This window comes from Chelonia mydas, chromosome 1 (genome assembly GCF_015237465.2).
Source record: "Chelonia mydas isolate rCheMyd1 chromosome 1, rCheMyd1.pri.v2, whole genome shotgun sequence".
NCBI lineage: Eukaryota > Metazoa > Chordata > Testudines > Cheloniidae > Chelonia > Chelonia mydas.
The window spans coordinates 32,799,226-32,822,617 of NC_057849.1; the positions used below are offsets into that span (position 1 = coordinate 32,799,226).

A 23,392-nucleotide genomic window follows, 5' to 3' on the forward strand; every position below is an offset into this window, starting at 1 on the left:
TATGGAAGAGAGATGTTACACCATACTCCATAGCAGTTTTTAAACATAAACAGTCCCAAGGCTAGGTAGAACTTGCCTTCTCCCTCTTTGAGCCACATACTCCAGCTGTAGGGTTGTAGGATTTCCCATTATCTATACAAAAGACAGATCCAGCATATGAATTTGTAGATCAAGCAAACTCTCCTTTGCCTGAGTTGCTGCATGGAGGGTTGTTTTTAAAAAAACATTTTTTAGGCTGAGTAGGTCTATCTGTTTTTTATCCAGTATTCACTACCTGAATGGGTTGGGTGCCTAGAAAGCTATAATGCCCCTCCCCTCCCCCATTAACTGTGTCATTTGGGATGGTCTTAGACATGCAATAGCTTCTATTGACACCATCTTCATACAATGTTTGTTGTTTATTTTGGAGGTATAAAGTACAAATGACTTCAGGTTTGTGTATGAAAATAACCTTTATTGCTTAGTAAAAAGGTCAGTGGTATAATAAAACATACCTCATAATGCCCTTGTTTTATAAATAGTAAAACAAACAGCAAATAATAATAATACTTTGCACTTCCATTTGAGAATCTGACAGCATTAATTAAGCCTCAAACCATCTCTGTCAGGTATGTAAATAGTCCAGTTTTATAGAAAAGTTAATTGAGCCACAGAAATGTTCTCCCTCTAGGCCCCCCATGGCACCGAGTGTCCACAATTTTTAGTAACTTTTGAGATCTCAGTTTGATACACCAAGGGCCTAATTTTCAGAGATGCTGAGTTCCTGCAGCTCTCATTGACTTCCATTGTATTTTGGGATGTTCAGGATCTCTGAATATCAGATCTTAAGTGTCTCAATTTCAGCATTCAAAACAAAAGCAACATCAACATTTGGCTAAGTTGCTTGCTCACAGTCACATAGCAAGCCATTGACAGAGTTGGGAATGGAAACCAGAAGTCCTGATTCCCAATACCTTCCTTTAACCACAAGAGAATGTTGCTACCCTTCAATGAAACAAATGGACTGATTGCATACTCCTTATGTAGTCATAATTGCCAATAAGGTCAACAGAATTTAGCTTGAGGAAGGAGTGTAGGAAAGACCTTTTATGATAGGACTTTTATGTTGTAACTGGTTTTTAGGTGGCCTAAATTCAAATCTAAATTTACTATAGTTTTCTTGTACATGTCTTCCTTTTCCAGTAGGTTATATTCAGATCTGGGCACATTTCAGCTTGAATCACTCAATTATTTACTGTCTCAAGCAAGTAGAAGGCAGTTATCATATCCATCTAGTACTGGATCCAGCATTAATTTGACATATTTGGATTACAAATTATTTTTCGGCATAGACACACCTGCTGTTAGTTATTCGGGGCCATTTCATGACATTGTTTTTAAGCAGAAGTCCTCATCAATTTCAATGGGAATTTAGACTAAACATGCTGGGGATTTTAACTGGAAGATGAGCTTCTAGTCATTGTGATCCCTTAGCCACAGAGTTCAAAAATGTAGTCAGTGTGGTGACTGTTGCAGGAATATTTGTGTAACCTTTCTGCCTGTTGGAGTTGGGAGCAACAAGGGCTGGGTTCAATATCTAGGGGTTTCTTTTCAACAATACAACACAAAACAGGCTCAAACCCCACCAAGTAGACTGGGACAATTACATATCACCCCCTGGGCACCTGTAAGAGGCAATACTTCCACTCTCACAAGCACAGAGTCTGAGTGTAGAAAAGAAACCCCTTTTAACAAAAGGAGGGAAGTAACCCAGCATTAATTTGGGAAAACGCCATAAACAAGGTTCATAAAAATAAACGATGAGCAAAAGACCCCCTTTTCCCTCAGGTTCTTAAGTCCAGCCACGAAAAAAGTGCACAGTGGACAGTCTCTTGATCAGAGACACTGTCCCAAAGCAGGTCTAATGCTTAGACCTAGATTATCAGTGACTTCAGATCTGTGGTGTGTAACAAGACTCCCATTTGAGTCTTAATCACTCTTACACAGTGGAGAGAGGAAGGGTCAAATGGTGTCTAGGGCCCGAGGTTTGTATTTTCTCTGTGTCTGTGGTTCATAAACTAGACCCCTCAGAAAGGGCATTGTTCCCCATGTAAAGCTTCATTAAACTTATTGATGACATGGGAAACTGAGGCAGGGAGCACCCACAATGCCACACTTGGCCAGCAAAGGGTATTATAGGGAGGATATGCCTTGTTACATAACTCTTCCTTGTGAAGCATCTAGTACTGGCCACTGTCAGAGACCAGATACTGGTCTAATCTGCTTGGCAATTTTTATATTCCTTTCATAAGGGAGGGTCAGATCTTCTTACCAAAGTTAGCAAATAAAAAGATTGTGATATGACCCCTCTTCTTGGCACTTGTAGGACATTGTCCAATTTTAAAAATGTTCTCAACTGAACCCTCATATTCCAGTTACTCTGAAGTTTGTGTGGCACTGCAATCTGTCAAGAAGTAAACTTTTAAACTAAACAGGATATTATAATATTATGCAAATAGTTTTATGAAGGCATTTCTCTGAGTGTAATTATAATTCCTGTGTGATGGGTTATGTTCATCAGAAAAACAAGATATCCTGTTGTTTTTACTTTTTAAATAGAGCACTTGAGGAAAAACAGAAAGCAGAAGAAGAAAAAGAACTAAGATTTAGAGAACAGATCCTGAAACAAAGGAAACTGAAACTTCAAGAAGCAACTGAAAAGTTCCAGCGTGCTCATCTCCCTTTTTCCCAGCGCAGGAGAACAGGTTTGGAAATTCATCGCTCAATGTAGTGAATCCTCATATTGTATGTATTTGTCAGTAGAATGCTTCCTCAAAGTGCCCAGGACTGTGAGTCAACTTGTTACCCTTCTGCCTCCAGTGATAGGAAGATTCGCTTATACTAAACTTAGAGTCAGTCCCTGACACCATCAATCTATCAGCTACCCAAACAATCTCCTCAGGGCAGTGCTATCCCTTACTTTGCATTGCAGGTTAACAATAGATGTACCCCAATCCCTAAGCCACCTGAAAGTGTTCCCTTGCAGTGTCCAGTGTTCCCTTAACCACTGGATACTCACAGAAATTACTAGATAAATTATCTTCTAAAGGAACAGTGCACACACCAGCCTGTTTGATTTAGCTGAGGATCAGCCCCAATGTAACTTCGCAGCACTGAGATATATTTATAGTGAAAACAAACATGTTTCTTGTCTAAAGGCTAAGATTTAGGAGATAGTGAAAAGGGATAATGATAGAAACAGATACGGTTACATATAAAACAAAGTATAACAAAGCATAAACTGTAATCAACTCAGGTTATAAATCCAGCTCAAACTGGATTAAGGATAGGCAAATGTCAGACAATATTTGGAGAGTACTTGAATCATCCATAGTACAAGATCAAAAAAGATCCATTTCTCTTGTTATTACTAGATGCAGAGAAACTCTTTGATAGAGTAGAGTGGAACTTTCTTTTTCAAGTCCTGTTCCATAAGCAATGTTCCCTCTAATTTTTTACATCCATGTGTGGAATGAATTTTGTTATGTGCACTAATATGGAGGTGATGTGTGGCGGGGGAGAGGCGCCTCTCCTCGCTGCGCACCTGCGCAGCCCTTGGTATCCTTCTGCACAGCTGCACAGTTTAGAGGGAACTTAGCCCATAAGGACTTTGGCCCCCAGTTCCTTAAAGGGATAAGTTGTCTTTACACTGGCCCAAAACAGCTGTGGAAGTTAATGGAGTTAAATCTCCCCTTTTTGAATTACACAGAGGGACTAGGCAGGGATGTCCATTGTCTCCTTTACTTTTTGTGCACTGGTTATCGAGCCTTTTGCACAGAGAATAAGGAACAATGGATCTGTCATGGGATTAAAACATTCAGAAACACATTAGAAAATAGCATTACATGTACATGGTATTATATTATTTTTATCTAAACCGAGTATTTCCCTAAAATGAGTGTATAAAGAAATCCAGGACTTTGGATTTAAAGGAAATCCAGGACTTTGGATTTAAAGTAAACTACGCCAGAGATCAAATGTTAGCTTTCAGTTTGCCAGACTCTGAAAAGTCACTCCTCCAGAAAACATTTGGGTACAAATTCTATAAGATACCTGGCAATTCAAATCTCAAACAACCTAGAAGAACTCTGTGAGTTAAATGTCAAACCACTACTTCAGCAAATGAAAAAAGTATGCAGTTTCTTGATTGGGAAGAATAGCCACAGTCAAAATGAATATTCAGACAAGGATATCTTTCTTATTTTAAAATCTTTCTGTGTTTATCCTAGATAAAACTGTAGCAGGAATACTGAGGATGCTGTTAGAATTTATATGGAATAAGAAAAAACCAAAAGTGAGAGTAGATACTTTGTACAGATTCCTTAAACAGGGTGGACTAGCTGTTCCAAATATTCTATGGTATTATCAAGCCAGCCAGCTCAAAGCAGTAGTGGATTGGGGGCACCCTAACCCAGCCTAAGACTGGGTCTGTATTGAACAAAAAAATTGTGTAGTATAACCATAGCCTCAAAAGTGGTATATCACTTAAATAATAACAGGTTTTTGTCAGATTTGTTGTCACAAATGCAGCAGCATCAACTGTGAGTTAATGTCCCTGACTTTAAGATCAAATATCAAAGTAAAAAAAAAAGAAAGGATGGTACTACTTTAGGACTTAATCATGGCTTTGCCATGAGCCCAGAGTGAGAGTCAGGCTGCAAACTGGACACCATCAAATAAGGCCTGAATAAAGACTGGGCGTGGATGGGTCACTACAAAACGTAATTTTCCCCTCTGTGGATACTCACACCTTCTTGTCAACTGTTGGAAATGGCAACGTCCACCTTGATTGCATTGGCCTTACTAACACTACAAAAGTATTTTTTCTTCTTTGCTATTCACCCCTTCTTGTCAACTGTTGAGAATAGGCGACTTCCAGCTTAATTGAATTAGCCTCATTAGCAGTGACCCCCCCATTTGGTAAGGCAACTCCCATCTTTTCACGTGCGGTAATATTTATACTGCTTTCTGTATTTTTCACTCCATGCATCTGATGAAGTGGGTTTTAGCCCACAAAAGCTTATGCCCAAATAAATTTGTTAGTCTCTAAGGTGCCACAAGGACTCATAGTTGTTTTTGCAAACACTCTTGTGGTTTCCCTGCTGCTTCAAGGCAGGAATAAATGGCACCAGTGGTCAATAGCTACACCACCTAGTGTGTTAAGGAGGTGGAGAAAGTCCCCTGTCCTGCCCTCCTGCACAAAAGGAGATGTAACAGTTCTGTGGACCATCTTTCCCCTCCTTTACTACTACCTATGATGTGGGAAGTAGACCATAATTCATCCTGGGAAAATACTGGACAGAATTATTCAGTCATTTATCAGGTTGTATAATATGGTTTGGCTAAAACAACAACAACAAAAAGAGTGATATATTGCATATTTCTTTCAGCAATGTAGACTAAAGACAAATGCCAAAATTGTCAAATTCAGATCAGGCTCCTGAATAATCCATATTTAGGCATCTAAATAGAACTGGCCTGGTTTTTGTCTTCAGCGGTACTGAGCAACCCCAGCTCCCCGTGATGATCAAACCATTTCTGTTTATTGTTAGTCTGACTTTAGGTATCCAAATTTGAAAATTTTGGCCAAAATGTTTTATGATAAAGTTTTATAGAATGTTTCCTGATGATGTGTCTTTCCCTTTAACTCATATAGTCCAGAGAAAACCAGCTCCTCGTTTAGAAGAGGCCCTTGAACAAATTCAAGGGTCAGTTTTAACATCAAGGTTATATTTATCATCATCTAATAGGCACAAAAGTAGCTGCAGGTAAACATTTCTATTTATTCTATTGTGTTTAAAAACTAAATTATTGAGTTAATGCATTGTATTATACAGCAAATAATTGACACTACTCTTTTGGAAATTTTGGCAAACTATCAAGTGGCAAAAAATGCTGCTATGAGTACTATTAAAATGAAAATGTTGTGTCATATCCTTAAATTGTTTGATGTCTACATGACACAAAAGCAGAGGAAAGGAGGCAAACGTTTACACTCCCCTAATCCTGGGGGCTAGTTCAATGCCCAGCATCAGTTAGAGCAGCCTCGGGACTGTTCTAGCCTGAACCAGTTGCAGTGGCTGCCAAAGGCCATTCTCCCATCCAAGGATTAGAACAGGATGAATAAGGAATTTTCTTTGTTTCTGGGCAGTTCCAAAAAAATTTTTTAAAAAGGTTTCATTTTAGGTTGAATTGAAACGTTGAAAAAATTTCAAGTCTCATCAAAATGAAACATTTTGTTCCAGCCTAACTTGAAATTTTTTGTTTCAATTTTGGGCATTTTAACAAAAGCAAAGGAGGAATAGCTTTACAAACAGCAGGAATGAGGAGGAGAAGGAGGTGGAACCCTCCTTATGAGCATTAGCCCAGTGGTTAGGAAACTCACCTGAGATGTGGGAGACCCAGGTTTAATTCCCCTGGTTTCCCCCTACCTGGTGTGAAGAAGGAATTTGAACTTTGATCTCCCATGTTGCAAGACAGTGTCTTAGCCGCTGGGCTATGGGATATATGTGGCATTGGTCTTTTGTAATTTTTCCTGTTGAAACTCTTCCACTTGATATAAATAATTAAATAGTCATTGGAGCACGGACTTGACCTTGGGTTTCCCAGATACTAAACGAGTGCCCTAACCACCAGGGTATAGAGTCTTTCTCTCTATTTTTTTCTGTCCCAATGCCTATTCATTGTCATTCCCAGTAACATTTTGTGGTCATTCATTATAACAATTTCAAGTTGGGTTGAAACAAAATATTTTATTTTGACCATTCTGAAACATTGCAATTTCAGTTTGGTCAAAGCTATTCAGCGAACTCAACACATATTAGTGAATAATTCTGGGTCATCCAAAATTGCATTTTTCAGTGAATAAACTATTAGCTGAAAAAATTTCACCCAGCTCTACCCAAGATTGCTGAAGCACAAAAAGATATGATATGAGTAGGTATTATTCCCATTTCATGTATGGAGAACTGAGGTACAAAGATTAAGGTCGAGACTATCTATTAATTTTGTATTTGAGGCACTTAGGACCTGATTTTTCAGAGTACTTAGCATTGTACAGTACTTACTGTGGTCAAAGCACAGCTCCCATTGACTTCAGTTGCAGCTGAGAGTGCACAGCATTTCTGCAAATCAGATTCCCAGTGTATCAAGATGGGCACCCAGAAAATGAGAAACACATAATTATTGACGCCACGTGAAATGTTTTGTTTAAGTGACTTGCCCAGCATCACACAGGAATTCTGTGGCAGAGTCAGTTCTCCAGGAAAGCATTCAACTGCTTTAATTGTGAGACCATCCTTTCTCTTTCTGAAATTTTCTGCCTCATCCACTATGTACTTTCCAACTTCTATAAAAATAGCATGTGATCATGTAATTAAAGACAAGCATCGGATGAAGTGAGCTGTAGCTCACAAAAGCTTATGCTCAAATAAATTGGTTAGTCTCTAAGGTGCCACAAGTACTCCTTTTCTTTTTAATTAAAGACTGTATCCCAATATGTACAACACAAGGGTGCTGAATTAAGGTTGCACAGTCAACTTTAATCTGGCATTTCCTAATTTATGAGTGCTTGATTTTGCAATCTTAATGTTCTTTGAATATAGTTATTCTGTGTGATTTTCTAGGTTCTTTTTTAAAAAAGCAATCTGAAAAAATAGAATCTCTATAGTGTGATGCCATATTGACACCTACATGGATCACCAGAAAGGCTGGAATCTTTATATCCACTGCATAGACTTTTCCTACTTGAATTAAGTGGCTAACTGATAACAGTAGTAGGCTGTCATCCTCTCTGTGGACCAGCACTAGAGGGGAACGGAACACTTCATGGGTTTCACTAGGAGGATGGTGAAGCACTGGAATGGGTTACCTAGGGAGGTGGTGGAATCTCCATTTTTAGAGGTTTTTACAGCCCAGCTTGACAAAGCCCTGGCTGGGATGATTTCGTTGGGATTGGTCCTGCTTTGAGTAGGGGTTGGACTAGATGACCTCCTGAGGTGTCTTCCAGCCATAACCTTCTATGATTTTTCTATGATTTTCTGACAGCAGAGGAAAGTTGAGGGACAGGAACCTTTGGTTCTATTCCAGGCTGCAGAGAAGTGTGTGTTTTAGTGGGCAGCACAGACTCTTCTGCCCAATCCCCCCAAGCTTGATCCCCTCTGCCCCTCCCCCTTTTACCTGCCCCTGTCCTAGTTCTGTCGTTTCTCCACTCCATAGGCTTCCCATCCCAGTCTCATTGCCCAGTCATTCCCTGTCCCTCCCCCACAGCTTCTTGTTCTCAATGTCCTGCCCAACCAGACCAACTACCCTGCCGGCTCCTCATCCAATCTCTCTCTCTCTCCCTTTCAGTCACCCCTGCCCACATTTCCTGTCCTCAGTGACTTCCAGTTTTCCTCCCTGGCTCTAGTTTTCCTCCCTCATCTAGTCTCAGTGTGTCCCTGCCCACCATTGTGTTCGTATCTCAGTCTTTGCCCAGCCAATCCCAGTTCTCATGCACCATGACTCCTCCTCCAAGCTGTCTCTACTACCTGCTCCTTCCCCCTGCACCACCGATTCTCAGTCCCATTCCTCCCCACCCCTGCCAGTCAATTCCTCATTTGACGTCAGTCTTCCACTCCACCCGATTCACTGGCTCCCAGGTATCTCCCACCTGTTTCCTTCCGTTGCTTCCAGTCATAGTGTCTTCTCCCAGTCTCCTTGCCAAACCAGTCTCAGTCTTCCTCCATCCCAACTCCCAGTCCCATTTTTCCTCTTCCCTCACTAGCCTCCAATCCCAGCTGTCCCTCCCTGGCTCTTTATCCTAATGTACTCCCCCACTCCCATTCCTAGTCTGGTTTTTGTCTTCTCTGCATTCAAATGAGGCAGCTTCCTCCTCCCGGCTGTTTGGGGTCCAGCAGGGGGTCATTGGGAGCACAGGAGAAACAGGCTTCCTGTTGTCTTTTTCAGTGCCGGGACCCAGCCTGCTGCAGCCCAGAGCTGCAATTGCAGGGAAAATCTTGCTTAACCATGGGCTGGCGTATGGACAATGTACACATAATCTTTGGGGACTTTAGTTGCAAAACTCTGGCAAGTCTCTGCTGAGCATTTGTGAACTCCAGTTTTTCAAAGGCTTATGATAACTTGGCCAAATTTGGGTGAATTTTCGTGGGATGGCAAAGCCACATCCCTGACACAAAGCTCTCCTCCACCCTATGTCAAATTCAAATCCCTCTTCCAAGGCATGGGGACACTAGAGCTTCTCAAAGAAAATATCACCAGTATTTTTTAACGTGGGCAAAAAGAAACCCTAGACTCATTCTTGGAAATGGCTGAACCATTTTGGCAGACGCTTTCCAAAAAAAATTCATCCTGAGGCAGTCATTAAGCATGAAAAATTCCAGCCCAAATGGTTAAAGTTTGGCAAAGCTATAAGCAACTGCGCAGCCTTAATAGTTGGTGGTGCTATCAGCCCCATGAGGAATTATGTATATATTATGTTGCCTTTATTTGGGAGATATTATATTCTTGCCATGCACTTCAGTATATTTCTTATTTTAAAAGATATGCATTGTAAAGTATATAGTTAGATCAAGAAATACATAGTTTCGTTATTTTTGGCTTAATTTTTATTTTCTCACACCAAGAACTACAGATTCTCCCTCTGATTCATCAGCATCTAAAAATGGCTTCTTACATCGGAAGCAGATCTCCACAAATGGTGGCTATGATAAAATGATCCAAGAAAACAGTGGAACAGACTTGGATAGTGACCAACTTCTGTTCCAGCAAAATCTGGAAGAAATGCAGCGACTCCTTGAAGAACAGCATCTCAGCAGCTTGGTGGTAGGATTCTTTGGAAGTTATTCACTAAATAATGTTTCTTAAGTGTCTTACTAAAAATGAAAAGTCAGATAGGCAACTATCATCCTGACAATCTGATTCTGTTTCAAGTGATTGCACATGTCCACTCAACTTTAGGTGTGTGCCTGCCCAGTATACTAATAGTATCAGATTTTCCCTTCATGGTACCAGTCAGGAAAGCACGTGCACTGTCTGCTCCTTCGTGCTGCTGCACAATGATATAAAGGAGAGATCCGCCCATGCCCCTCAGCCTCCAGTTCATTCTTACTGCTCATGATGGCTGTGGCAGTGTACTACTTTGCTACTGTGAGAGTTTCCCTCTTTCCTACTCTTTCCCTTTGAATATATTTGGTACTTGTTAATAGTCTTAGTGTAGTATTTTACCTAGTAGGTTTCCTATTTTACCATTGTATTCAGTGTACTCTTCAGTTCTTGCTGGTTCTGGGTACTGTTGCCTGATGCCAGGGCATGCCTCAGTCCCTGTTCTTCAAACCTTGTGATGGATGCAAGAAGCTGTTGCAGTTCAGTAACCTGCACTCCAGGTGCCTGAAGTGTCTTGTAGAAGCTGACATCAGGGGAAGGTGCCAAATCTACAGGGAGTTTAAGTCCAGAACTAAAAATACAGGGAGGTCAAACTATAAAGCACTTTCTTATGGAGGCAGTCCTGCCCCCACCCTTGGAACCTTCCTGCTTGGGGAGGACATAGAACACTTCTGCTTTGGTTAGGAGTACTCCTCCTGACATGGCGGAATCTCAGTGTCAATCTCCTTCTTCAGTACCGAAGAAAAAGCCAGTATACTGCACCAAGGGAACTGTCATCCAGGAGATTGAGGTCTTCAGCACCAATGTCCAACAAACAAGGTTGGAAGCAGACACTCCCTGGTGCAGACAACACTTCAGGTGGTGCTGTTGAGACCAATCTGTAAGGAAGCACCATCTTATTCATCAGTGCAAGAGAATGTATCAGTGCCGTCAACACCTGAGGCATATGCCATGGCATGCGATCTTCTGAGTCTCTTGGTGCCAGTTTCTCAATTTCAAGAGATATCTCACTCAGTACTGATATACTCTTTGAAGGAATTGGGGGAAGCACCACCTCAGCCAGCCTTGGGCCCTACCAAATCACGGTCCATTTTGGTCAATTTCACGGTCATAGGAATTTAAAAATAATAAATTTCATGATTTCAGCTATTTAAATCTGAAATTTCATGGTGTTGCAATTGTAGGGGTCCTGACAGAAAAAGGCATGGGGGGGGGGTTGCAAGGTTATTGTAGGGGGTGTTGGGGTATTGCTAACCTTACTTCTACGCTGCTGCTGGCAGTGGGGCTGCCTTCAGAGCTGGGCAGCTGGAGAGCGGCAGCTGCTGGCCAGGAGCCCAGCTCTGAAGGCACAGCAGCCGCAAGCTGCAGTGCAGAAGTAAGGATGGCATGGTATGGTATTGCCACCCTTACTGCTGCACTGTTGCCTGCAGAGCTGGGCCTTCAGTAAGCAGCTGCCACTGTCTGGCTGCCCAGTTCTGAAGGCAGCACAGAAGTAAGGGTGGCAATACCACAACCCCTCTGAAATAACCTTGCGACCTCTCCCAAACTCCTTTTTCAGTCAGGACCTGGAATTGAGAACAGGCATTTGCATGCCACTGTTGTAGTCGATGTCGCAAGATATTTACGTGCCAGATGTGCTAAAGATTCATATGTCCCTTCATGCTTCAACCATCGTTCCATTCGTCCATGCTGATGATGGGTTCTTCTCAATAACAATGCAAAGCAGTGCGGACCCACGCATGTTCATTTTCATTATCTGAGTCAGATGCCACCAGCAGAAGTTTGATTTTCTTTTTTGGTGGTTAGGGTTCTGTAGTTTCCGCATCGGAGTGCTGCTCTTTTAAGACTTCTGAAAGCATGCTCCACACCTCATCCCTCTCAGATTTTGGAAGGCACTTCAGATTCTTAAACCTTGGGTCGAGTACTGCAGCTATCTTTAGAAATCTCACATTGGTACCTTCTTTCCGTTTTGTGAAATCTGCAGTGAAAGTGTTCTTTAAATGAACACGTGCTGGGTCATCATCCGAGACTGCTATAACATAAAATATATGGCAGAATGTGGGTAAACCAGAGCAGGAGACATACAATTCTCTCCCAAGAAGTTCAGTCACAAATTTAACAAAAACACTTTTTTTTTTTTTAACAAGCATGATCAGCGTGGAAGCATCTCCTCTGGAATGGTGGCCAAAGCATGCAGGGGCATATGAATGTTTAGCGTATCTGGCACATAAATACCTTGCAATGCCGGCTACAAAAGTGCCATGCGAACGGCTGTTCTCACTTTCTGGTGACATTGTAAATAAGAAGACTGCAGCATTATCTCCTGTAAATGTAAACAAACTTGTTTGACTTAGCGATCGGCTGAACAAGAAGTACGACTGAGTGGACTTGTAGGCTCTAAAGTTTTACATTGTTTTGTCTTTGAGTGCAGTTATGTAACAAACAAAAACCTACATTTGTAAATTGCACTTTCACTACAAAGAGATTGCACTACCGTACTTGTATGAGGTGAATTGAAAAATACTATTTCTTTTGTTTATCATTTTTACAGTGCAAATATTTGTAATAAAAAATAATATACACTTTGATTTCAGTTACAACACAGAATACAATATACCGTATATACTCATGCATAAGCCAAATATTTTTGGTAAAAAAGTGACGCATCAAAGAGCGGGGGTTGGTTTATAAATGGGTCTACACCAAAATTTGATGATTTTAAACTCTATGAAATCATTGAATTGAATATATAATACATTGTCGTTTTGTTTACCTGGACCATCTGCAGGGATGGAGCCCCTCAGCTCCCTGTGGCTGCAGTTCGCCGTTCTCAGCCAATGGGAGCTGCGAACGGCAACCCAGCAGCCACAGGAGCTGAGGGGCTCCATGCCTGCAGACGCTCCAGGTAAACAAAACGTCCCGACCCGCCAGCAGCTTACCCTGGCGGGCCAGGAGCCAAAGTTTGCCAACCCCTGAAATATGGGGTCGGCTTATGAAAGGGTCGTACAGTTTTTACTATTTTTTACCTATCCATCTTAGGGGGGTCTGTTTATAAATGAACGGACTAATGAACGAGTATATACGGTATATGAAAATGTAGAAAAACATCCAAAATATGTAATAAATTTCAGTTGGTATTCTGTTGTTTAACAGTGTGAGTAAAACTGATTAATCTCGATTATTTTTTTGAGTTAATTGAGTGAGTTAACTGTGATTAATCGACAGCCCTACTTCGAACCCATTGCCTCTTGTTCTGCCCTGGGTGGCAAGAAAGAACAACTTTTCTCCCTCTTTTTATGGCAGCCTTTCAATTATTTGAAGACCACAATCATGTCTCCCCTTAATCTCCTCTTTTCCAAACTAAACATACCTAGTTCCTTCAGCCTTTGCTCATATGGTTTGCATTACATCCCTTTGATCATCTTTGTTGCTTGCCTTTGGATCCTTTCCAGTTTCTCAACATCCTTTCTATACATTGCTGAAGCAGTACTCGAGCTGAGGCCCAACCAGCACTCAGTAGAGCAGTACTATCGCCTCCTGTGACTTCCATACTATACCTGTTAATGCAACCTAAAATTGCATTTGCTTTTTTTTGCAACAGTATCAAATTGCTGACTCATGTTGAGGTTGTGATCCACCACAACTCCCAGAACCTTCTCAGCTGGGCTGCTACCGCCAAGCCATCATCTTCTGTTATCAGCTCACCTGCATTGACCAGTGGACCCACTCGATGCCTGATCTTTCTTTTTTGTCTTACGTATTTGAAGAACCCCTTCTCTAACTTTCCTTGCCAGCTGTAACTCATTCTTTGCCTTGGCTTTCCTGATTTTGTCCCTGCACTCTATTCCCTTGTACACTTCCTTGGTGACATGCCCTTTCTTCCATTTCCTGTTTGTTTTCCCTTTTGGTTTGAGATAGCTAAAAAGCTCCTTGTGCAGCCACATTGGCCTCCTGTGGCTCTTACTATCTTTCTTCTGCATTGAAATAGCTGAATGTTGAGGCTCTAGTATTACATCTTTTAGGAACTCCTAGCTTCCTTTGACTCCTTTTCTTCCTAATTGGCCTTTCCATGGGACCTTGCATACTGTTTCTCTGAGCTGGTTGAAATTTGCCTTTCCGAAGTCCAGTGTACTTGTTTTGCTGTTCTTATGTCCTCCTTTCCTTAGGATCTTGAATTATATCAGATCATGATTACTTCCTCCCAAGTTCCCGACCAGCTTCACATTCTCAACTAATTCATCTCTGCTGATCAAAACCAGATCCAAAAGTCCCAGACAAACTCCCTCTGTTTGCTTCTCCTCCATATAATCTCTCCTCCTATTGGGAGCCATAGAGGAAGTTCTTCCTTTATGCAGAGGAAACGGGTTACTCCTAATTTCAAAAGCTAAAGAAGGTCTCAGACCCATGCTAGACCTGCAAGAGCTGAACAAATACATAAAGAAAATAAAGTTTCACATGGTCAGTCTGGTTTCTGTTATCTCCTCCCTGAATCCTGGAGACTGGTATGCTGCCCTCAGCTTAAAGGGTGCATATTTCCATATGGCAATACCTCAAAGCCACAGGAGATTCCTTAGATTTATCGTCAACGAATCCCACTGTCAGTTTGCAGTCCTGCCATTTGGCCTATCCACAGCCTCCGCATTTTCACAAAGTGCATGAGAATGGTGGCTTTGTTCCTAAGGAAATCAGGAGTTCAGTACTGGGATTGCTAATAATGAGGGAAAGTCAATCCTCTCACCTGTTCAGAGAATACACTTTACAGGAGCAGTCTTGAATTTTATGGAGTCCAAAGCATTCATCCCACAAATCAGATTCTAGACAACGTTGGCCATTTCATTAGAACTGACAACACGGAATTGCCTCAGGCTTCTGGGGCACATGGCCTTACAAACTTAACATGGTTTGACATACCAGGCTGCTTCTCAGGAGTCTGCAGAGCAGGCTGAGCTCAATGTGCTCTTTGATTCATGATCCGCTGGACATGTTGTTTCGAGTACTCACAGAAGTCTTAGCCTCTTTGGACCAGTGGATGGACCAGCATATGTGTAGGAGTTCAGTTTGTTTCCCCACAACCTACTTTGACACTGGTTACAGATTCTTCTGCCCTAGGTTGAGGAGCCTACCTGGGAATGCTGCAGACAGTGTTTAGCCTATTCTGGCCAGGATTTAGCTCTCCATATAAACATGAGAGTTGAGATCCATTTTGTCTAACCTGTCATGCTTTCCTCCTCCATATGAAGGGAAGGAATTTATTAGGTCTTACCACCAACAGAGCAGAGATGTTATATATGAATAGATAAGGAGGGGCCAGATCGAAACTTCTATGCCAAGAGGCAGTACTGCTTTGGGAGTTTGGCTTTATCAGCTCAGTCCACTTGAAGCCTGCCTCCTTCCGGGTGTCCAGAACTATCTGGCAGATCATAGAATCATAGAATATCAGGGTTGGAAGGGACCTCAGGAGGTCATCTAGTCCAGCCCCCTGCTCAAAGCAGGACCAATCCCCAACTAAATCATCCCAGCCAGGGCTTTGTCAAGCCTGACCTTAAAAACCTCAAAGGAAGGCGATTCCACCACCTCCCGAGGTAACGCATTCCAGTGCTTCACCACCCTCCTAGTGAAAAAGTTTTTCCTAATATCCAACCTAAACCTCCCCCACTGCAACATGAGACCATTACTCCTTGTTCTGTCATCTGCTACCACTGAGAACAGTCTAGATCCATCCTCTTTGGAACCCCCTTTCAGGTAGTTGAAAGCAGCTATCAAATCCCCCCTCATTCTTCTCTTCCGCAGACTAAACAATCCCAGTTCCCTCAGCCTCTCCTCATAACTCATGTGTTCCAGTCCCCTAATCATTTTTGTTGCCCTTCGCTGGACTCTCTCCAATTTTTCCACATCCTTCTTGTAGTTTGGGGCCCAAAACTGGACACAGTACTCCAGATGAGGCCTCACCAGTGTCGAATAGAGGGGAACGATCACGTCCCTCGATCTGCTGGCAATGCCCCTACTTATACAGCCTAAAATGCCATTGGCCTTCTTGGCAACAAGGGCACGCTGTTGACTCATATCCAGCTTCTCGTCTACTGTAACCCCTAGGTCCTTTTCTGTAGAACTGCTGCCTAGCCATTCGGTCCCTAGTCTATAGTGGTGCATGGGATTCTTCCTTCCTAAGTGCAGGACTCTGCACCTGTCCTTGTTGAACCTCATCAGATTTCTTTTGGCCCAACCCTCTAATTTGTCTAGGTCCCTCTGTATCCTATCCCTACCCTCCAGCGTATCAACCTCTCCTCCCAGTTTAGTGTCACCTGCAAACTTGCTGAGGGTGCAATCCAAGCCATCCTCCAGATCATTAATGAAGATATTGAACAAAACCAGCCCTAGGACTGACCCTTGGGGCACTCTGCTTGATACCAGCTGCCAACTAGACATGGAGCCATTGAGCCCGACGATCTAGCCAGATTTCTAGCCACCTTATAGTCCATTCATCCAGCCCATACTACTTTAACTTGCTGGCAACAATACTGTGGGAGACCGTGTCAAAAGCTTTGCTAAAGTCAAGGAATAACACGTCCACTGCTTTCCCCTCATCCACAGAGCCAGTTATCTTGTCATAGAAGGCAATTACATTACCCTTGGTGAATCCATGCTGACTGTTCCTGATCACTTTCTTCTCCTCTAAGTGCTTCAGAATTGATTCCTTGAGGACCCTGCTCCATGATTTTTCTATGTATTGAGCAGATTTTTCACCAATCACCATGAGTTGGCTCTCCAGCCAGATACAGTGAGATACCTTGTCCAAGTCTGGGCCATTTACCATATAGACCTGTTTTCAACCCAGCACAACAGGAAGTGTTGTCTGTTTTGTTCACAGGCAAGTCAAAGTCCAGGGTCTCTGACAGATGCTTTCCTGTTGCCCTGGAAAGACAATCTCATATATGCATACCCTCCAGTTCCACTCCTACCCGGTATTGTTAAAAATCAAACAGGACCGTGCACTCATAATTAGGGCTCTACCAAATTCCCGGTCCATTTTGGTCAATTTCACGGTCATAGGGTTTTAAAAATCGTCCATGTCATGGTTTCAGTATTTACAGCTGAAATGTCATGGTGGTATAACCATGGGGTTCCGACTCAAAAGAGGGTTGTGGGGGGGATTGCGAGGCTATTTGACCTGTGTAATCACTTGAAGAACAAAAAACAGGTACTAACCTGCTCTGTAACTGTTGTTCTTCCAGATGTGTTGCACATGTCCATTCCACGATCCACCCTCTTTTTCCTCTGTATCTGAGTCTCTCCATAAGAGGGAACCGAGTGGGGACAGCTCTGCCCTTTATACCATCATACTGCAGCACAAGGCAGCAGACAGCGCATGCACCACTCCAACAGGTACTGTTAAGGGAAAAATCTCTGACGCTAGTGCACTGGGCGTGCACGTACCTGAAATGGAATGGGCATGTGCAACACATCTTGAAGAACAACAGTTACAGAACAGGTTAGTAACTGTTATTCTGTGCTGATGTGGTCTATATGTACCTAGACAAAGTAGGACTGTTGACTATTAGATCCAGCAGGGAGAATCTTGACCTGCCCCGAGGATTCAAAAGTTCAGATCTGTTCTGTCTGCGGTTGACAATTGGGTCCATAACTTGCTGATTGCCCTGACTCAATGCAAGGCATTAAAGCAGTATAACACTATAATTATGGTATATATCACTACTAATCCCTGCTTAATCTTCTAACAAGTCTGTCAGTTCTTTCATTTAAAAAAAAAAAATATGTGATGATTTCCATATAGGCATTGATTCCTGGGGAAGTTGTGAGCCTCTTGTATCAATCACAGTGGCATTTTTTGTTCTCTTTTCACTCCCTTTGAAACAAATAATGATCGTCCAGCTCGACCCTCAATGCACTCGGCAGCTTTGGGCCCATATGAACCATCTTTGGGAGGACTGCATTCCCTACTCGATCTCCCAAGCTGTCTGTCATGTTTGTAGTGATAAGGTTCTTGACATTTTTGAGCATCATTATGTTCCTAAAACTGACCTTGACACGTGTGTCATTGAAACACTTCAAGCTTCATTGCCCACATCCTCGCCAGACCATCCTTGGTTCCCAAGCATTAGCTTCAGAACTCTAACTAATGCAGCAGTCATCACATTTTTTTCATTGCTCCCTGGAGCATTTTTCCATTTTCCCCTCGCTTCCCCTGTGTTCCAGAAAAAGAAATGTCTTTAAAATCTTTAAAAGTATACAACCATGCTTTGTATCATGACGGTCTGCATAAGCAAGTCATGTGTACTCTGCCTCACGATAGCTGATCTGTGAAATACTGGGAGCTAACAGGTCCAGAAAAGCACCCAAAAGCTTTCCTCATCTCTTCTGATTTTTCTCCTATCTCTGACATGGAGCTTGCCTAGAAATCTTCTAAGGTGACTACCCTCAAAGCAGCCAGAGTTGAAATCCAATAGTGTCTATCAAGTCTTTGTGCCAGAACTATTGTTGATGGCACAAGTCAGATGGAACAGGCCTTGTATTTGAGATTCAGCCATCAAAATGGCCAGCATGACCAAACTATTGCCAGAATGCCTCAAGGCTGTACTGTGTAGGTGTACTCTACTGGTTGTTCTTGATGCTGATTCAGTAATTCTGAATCTGTGACTGCTTAGCTCCTGATATTGGTTCCCAATCCCCCTACCCCCATCCCCACTCCAGGATTCAGTTATTCCAGCCTTAGGAACATCTACACCATTAGACGGGGGTAAAATTTTCAATGGTGCCTAAGTCCATTTCAAAAATCACTTAGGGACTTAAGAGCCTAAGGCTAATTGAAAATCAATAGGAACTAGGCTCCTAAGTAACTTTTGAATATCAGACTTAGATTTCTGAGTCATTTAGGCACGTTTGAAAAATTTTACACCTAAATTCACATTCTTGGTGACAACAGGCCCTATTGATAGACCTGATGTTTTCCTCCTAGAAAATTGCTCCATCAGAGTCCTAGGTTTGAATCAACCCTGATACAGTGAAACACTGTCTGACACTGACAATGGTCAGAGCCATGGAATCTCTAGATGCATTAGTCAGAATCTTTATCCATTGATATCTCAGCACAGGTGACATGCAGCTGAGCACCATTTTGTGATGTCTGGCATTGATGCTAACAGGTAAACAGAGCTGCCTTTTGCAGCCTTCACACAGGTGTTCAGCGGAAGCTGACTGATGGAGGGAACATTCTTAAAGTGGAGTGGAGTGAGTTTTGCTGGAAGTCAAGGAGGCCAAAACCACACTTTGTTCTCACAGTGTTGACTTCCCCCTTTCCATTCATAAAGGATGTTTCTTTTTGTTTCTGTTTTTATAGGCTTAACAGGATTATCATAGAATCACAGACTTTAAGGTCAGAAGGGACCATTATGATCGTCTAGTCTGACCTCCTGCACAACACAGGCCACAGAATCTCACCCACCCACTCCTGTAACAAACCTCTAACCTATGTCTGAGCAAGTGAAGTCCTCAGATCATGGTTTAAAGACTTCAAGGTGCAGAGAATCCTCCAGCAAGTGACCCATGCTGCACGCTGCAGAGGAAGGGGAAAAACCCCAGGGCCTCTTCCAATCTGCCCTGGAGGAAAATTCCTTCCAGACCCCAAATATGGCAATCAGCTAAACCCTGAGCATGTGGGCAAGACTCACCAGCCAGACACCCAGGAAAGAATTCTCTATAGTAACTCAGATCCCACCCCATCTAACATCCCATCACAGGCCATTGGGCATATCTACCGCTAATAATTGAAGATCAGGTAATTGCCAAAATTAGGCTATTCCACCGTATCATCCCTTCCATAAACTTATCAAGCTTAGTCTGGATGCCAGATATGTCTTTTGCCCCCACTGCTTCCCTTAGAAGGCTGTTCCAGAACTTCACTCCTCTGATGGTTAGAAACCTTCGTCTAATTGCAAGTCTAAACTTCCTGATGGCCAGTTTATATCCATTTGTTCTTGTGTCCCCATTGGTACTGAGCTTGCATAATTCTTCTCCCTTTGAGGTATTTATCCCTGTGATATATTTATAGTGAGCAATCATATCTCCCCTCAGCCTTCTTTTGGTTAGGCTAAACAAGCCAAGCTCTTAGAGTCTCCTTTCATAAGACAGGTTTTCCATTCCTCGGATCGTCCTAGTAGCCCTTCTCTGTACCTGTTCCAGTTTGAATTCATCTTTCTTAAACATGGGAGACCAGAACTGCACACAATATTCCAGATGAGGTCTCACCAGTGCTTGGTATAATGGTACTAACACCTCCTTATCTCTACTGGAAATACCTTGCCTGATGCATGCCAAGACCGCATTAGCTTTTTTCACGGCCATATCACACTGGCAGCTCATAGTCATCCTGTGATCAACCAATACTCCGAGGTCCTTCTCCTCCTCTGTTACTTCTAAGTGATGTGTCCCCAGTTTATAACAAAAATTCTTGTTATTAATCCCTAAATGCATGACTTTTCACTATTTAATTTCATCCTGTTACTAATACTCCAGTTTACAAAGTCATCCAGATCTTCCTGTATGATATCCCAGTCCTTCTCTGTATTGGCAGTACGTCACAGCTTTGTGTCATCCGCAGACTTTATTAGCATATTCACGCTTTTTGTGCCAAGGTCAGTAATAAAAAGATCAAATAAGATTGGTCCCAAAACCGATCCCTGAGGAACTCCACTAGTAACCTCCTTCCAGCCTGACAGTTCACCTTTCAGCGTGACCCATTGTAGTCTCCCCTTTAACCAGTTCCTTATCCACCTTTCAATTTTCATATTGATCCCCATCTTTTCCAATTTAGCTAATAATTCCCCATTTGGAACTGTATCAAATGCCTTACTGATATTGAGGTAAATTAGATCCACTGCATTTCCTTTGTCTAAAAAATCTGTTATCTTCTCAAAGAAGATCAAGTTCAGATTCCTAAAATTTTCTTTCTTTCTTACAGGGCAATAAAGTTCCTTATAGCCCCTAATATTCAGTGTTTGTTTCCTGTTTTTATCCCTAAAGATGAATATTGTTCCAGAAATAAATCTGCATTTTGCAGTGGTCCATCCACCATTATCCAAGATTATTAATTGTTTGTGCTGAAGTGTTCCAGGCCTGGCTGAACTTTTTGGAAAGTTTCTATTATAACAGTTCAGCCATTTCTAAGAATGAGATTGGGGGAAAATACATTGTTTTGCCCACATTAAAAAATTCTTACAGCCATTTAGTTAAGATAAACAAGCACCGCCATGCTTTGTAGCAGGGACTTGAAACTTGGAAAGGAGGTTGCCCAGGTATCAGGGATGTATCTTTTGCATTCCATATAAAATTTGTCCATGTTATAAGCCTCTAAAAATTGTCAGTTCGCACTTGCTTTGAGGAGACGTGTTAAAATTGGGTAGAAACTCATAAATGTTCCTTTCCACGGAAATCTTTAGTTTGGCAGTTGAATTCGCCAGTTATTCCATCTGTAATGAGCATGCTCCAGTGCAGAGGCTGAGCAGACTTTTCCCTGCAACTGCTCTTTTTGGCAGCCAGAGGACGCTTTAATGCTGAGCACAGTAACTGAGAGTAACTTCTCTCCTGTGCTCTCAGTGCTCATGCTGCTGGGGCCCAATCCAGGCAGTGTGCAAGAGGAGGAAGAAACAGTGACTGGACTGCAGAGGAGTGAGTAATGCAGGAGGTGAGGGGAACAGAGAGAATGGGAGCAGGGAAAATAAAGCATAAGGGACAGCAGAAGGGAAAGGGGGCAGAACTGGAATTATAGGAGGTTGGAAAGGAGATTGGGGGTGTACAGGAGCAGAGGAGGAAAGACTGCCTGGGCAAAGGGGTCTAAAAACAAATAGAGCACACTCACTTAGAGGCCATGAATTGCACCCAAGAGTCTTGAGTGTCTACATTACTCTGCTGGTGGCAAATAGCTGTGAAACCCAGTGGCAAAGTGTGGTCCACAGAGAGGACGATAGCCTACTACTTCAAATGGAAGAGGTCTCTGCTGTGTATGTAATGGTGCATTCCCTAATGACGCAGATAAAATAAAAACTAACCAAAATATAGAAATTTTATTTTAATGTAATTTATTATGTTAAAAGAATGATAGGTGGCAATTGAAGCACTCAAAAATTAGAAAATACCAGAATTAAGGATTGTGCATATGCATTATATATGAGAAAGACTTCAATTACATGAATACAAACTATTTTTTCCACATGATCCCTGCCTTGTTCAGTGCACAGGATGTCTGGGGCTTGGAAATCAATCAAATGTGTACATAGTGAATGGTCTGCAGGACCCTGCCTCATTCGTTGCAGAAATTGGATGGTGTGTAGTGGATTAGGCAGGGGATTGCAGGAAAAATAGGAGTGGCCCCATAGTTCAGGAAATTTATGTCACTTTGATTAATTGGATCCTTTCTTTGTCTCTGCCACAGACTTCAATGGGTAAGTTTCTTAAACCTAAATGTTTACAATTGGCTGCTAATTGTGTTTTCCTCATTTTTTCTGGTGCTCCGCATGAGATTTTCTGGTGCTCAGAACACTCACAGCTGCAAATGAACTCCATTAGCTCTGTGTTGGAACATACAAAGTGCTATAAAAATGCTAAGAATTCTGAAAAACCAGGCCCAAGGTGTCTCAATTTGGGCACCCAAAATTAGTGGACACTTTTGGTCTTTAACACTCTGTGTCTCAGGGTTGCGAGCTATAAAATTAAGATACCATGCCACTCAGAGGTGTTATGAAGATAAATTCATTAATGTTTGTGAAGTAGATATAATTGTGAGAGCATCATAAAAACACCCTTTAGGGAATCAGTAATTTTGCATTCAACTCAGGTTTGGATGGTGTGCATAAAGGTGTGGTCCACACGTTGAATGAGGGGAATAGAAAGAAAAACTGAGTAAGTAAATCCCCATTTACTGAAGAAGGCAGAAACCTGTAGAAAAAATAGTACCTGATCTGTGCTACACATATATAAATTTCATTGTATTAAACATATGGGGAATAATGAAAAAACGTGTTTTGTTTTTATTTCATGATGAGTTAATAAATACAACCTTGAGAAGACCAATCCTTCAGACACTTATGCATGTGGGTAACCTTGCTTGCATCTCTTTGAGTTGACTCATGTGACCATTGACTGCATTAGCAAAGTTTCTCCTGTGTATTTGCAGAATTGAACTATACTTCTTTAAAACTAAAATGTTAAAGGTAATTAATGGAATTCATTGGGAAAATGGAATTCATTTTTGCAGTACCTTTGCATTATTGTGGATGGAGTTGACCTGCATCATCAGTTGCATCTTCAGTGCATGTTTTATCATGCTGCCTTGTTCAGACATCTAGACGTGACTGAGATTGAAAAAAAAGAGCATTCCATTCTATACTGTTTGTCAGAGTGTCAAAAAGTTGTATGTTTGCAGTATTGATGTAGCCGTGTTGGTCCCAAGATATTAGAG

At 42.0% G+C, this 23,392-nt stretch overlaps 1 protein-coding gene across 3 annotated transcripts in view; it reads left to right on the forward strand.

Moving 5' to 3' along the window:
* Positions 1–23,392, forward strand: part of CEP126 (centrosomal protein 126) — a 55,714-nt gene that overhangs the window by 6,711 nt on the left and 25,611 nt on the right. For all 3 annotated transcript variants that reach the window (XR_006286005.1, XM_043529392.1, XM_043529395.1), the window contains exons 3-5: positions 2,599–2,744; positions 5,696–5,807; positions 9,663–9,861. Coding sequence is in view for 2 of the 3 variants with exons in the window: in XM_043529392.1 (XP_043385327.1) it covers positions 2,599–2,744; positions 5,696–5,807; positions 9,663–9,861 (457 nt within the window). In the remaining variant the exon portion in view is untranslated. The remainder of the gene's footprint in view (positions 1–2,598; positions 2,745–5,695; positions 5,808–9,662; positions 9,862–23,392) is intronic.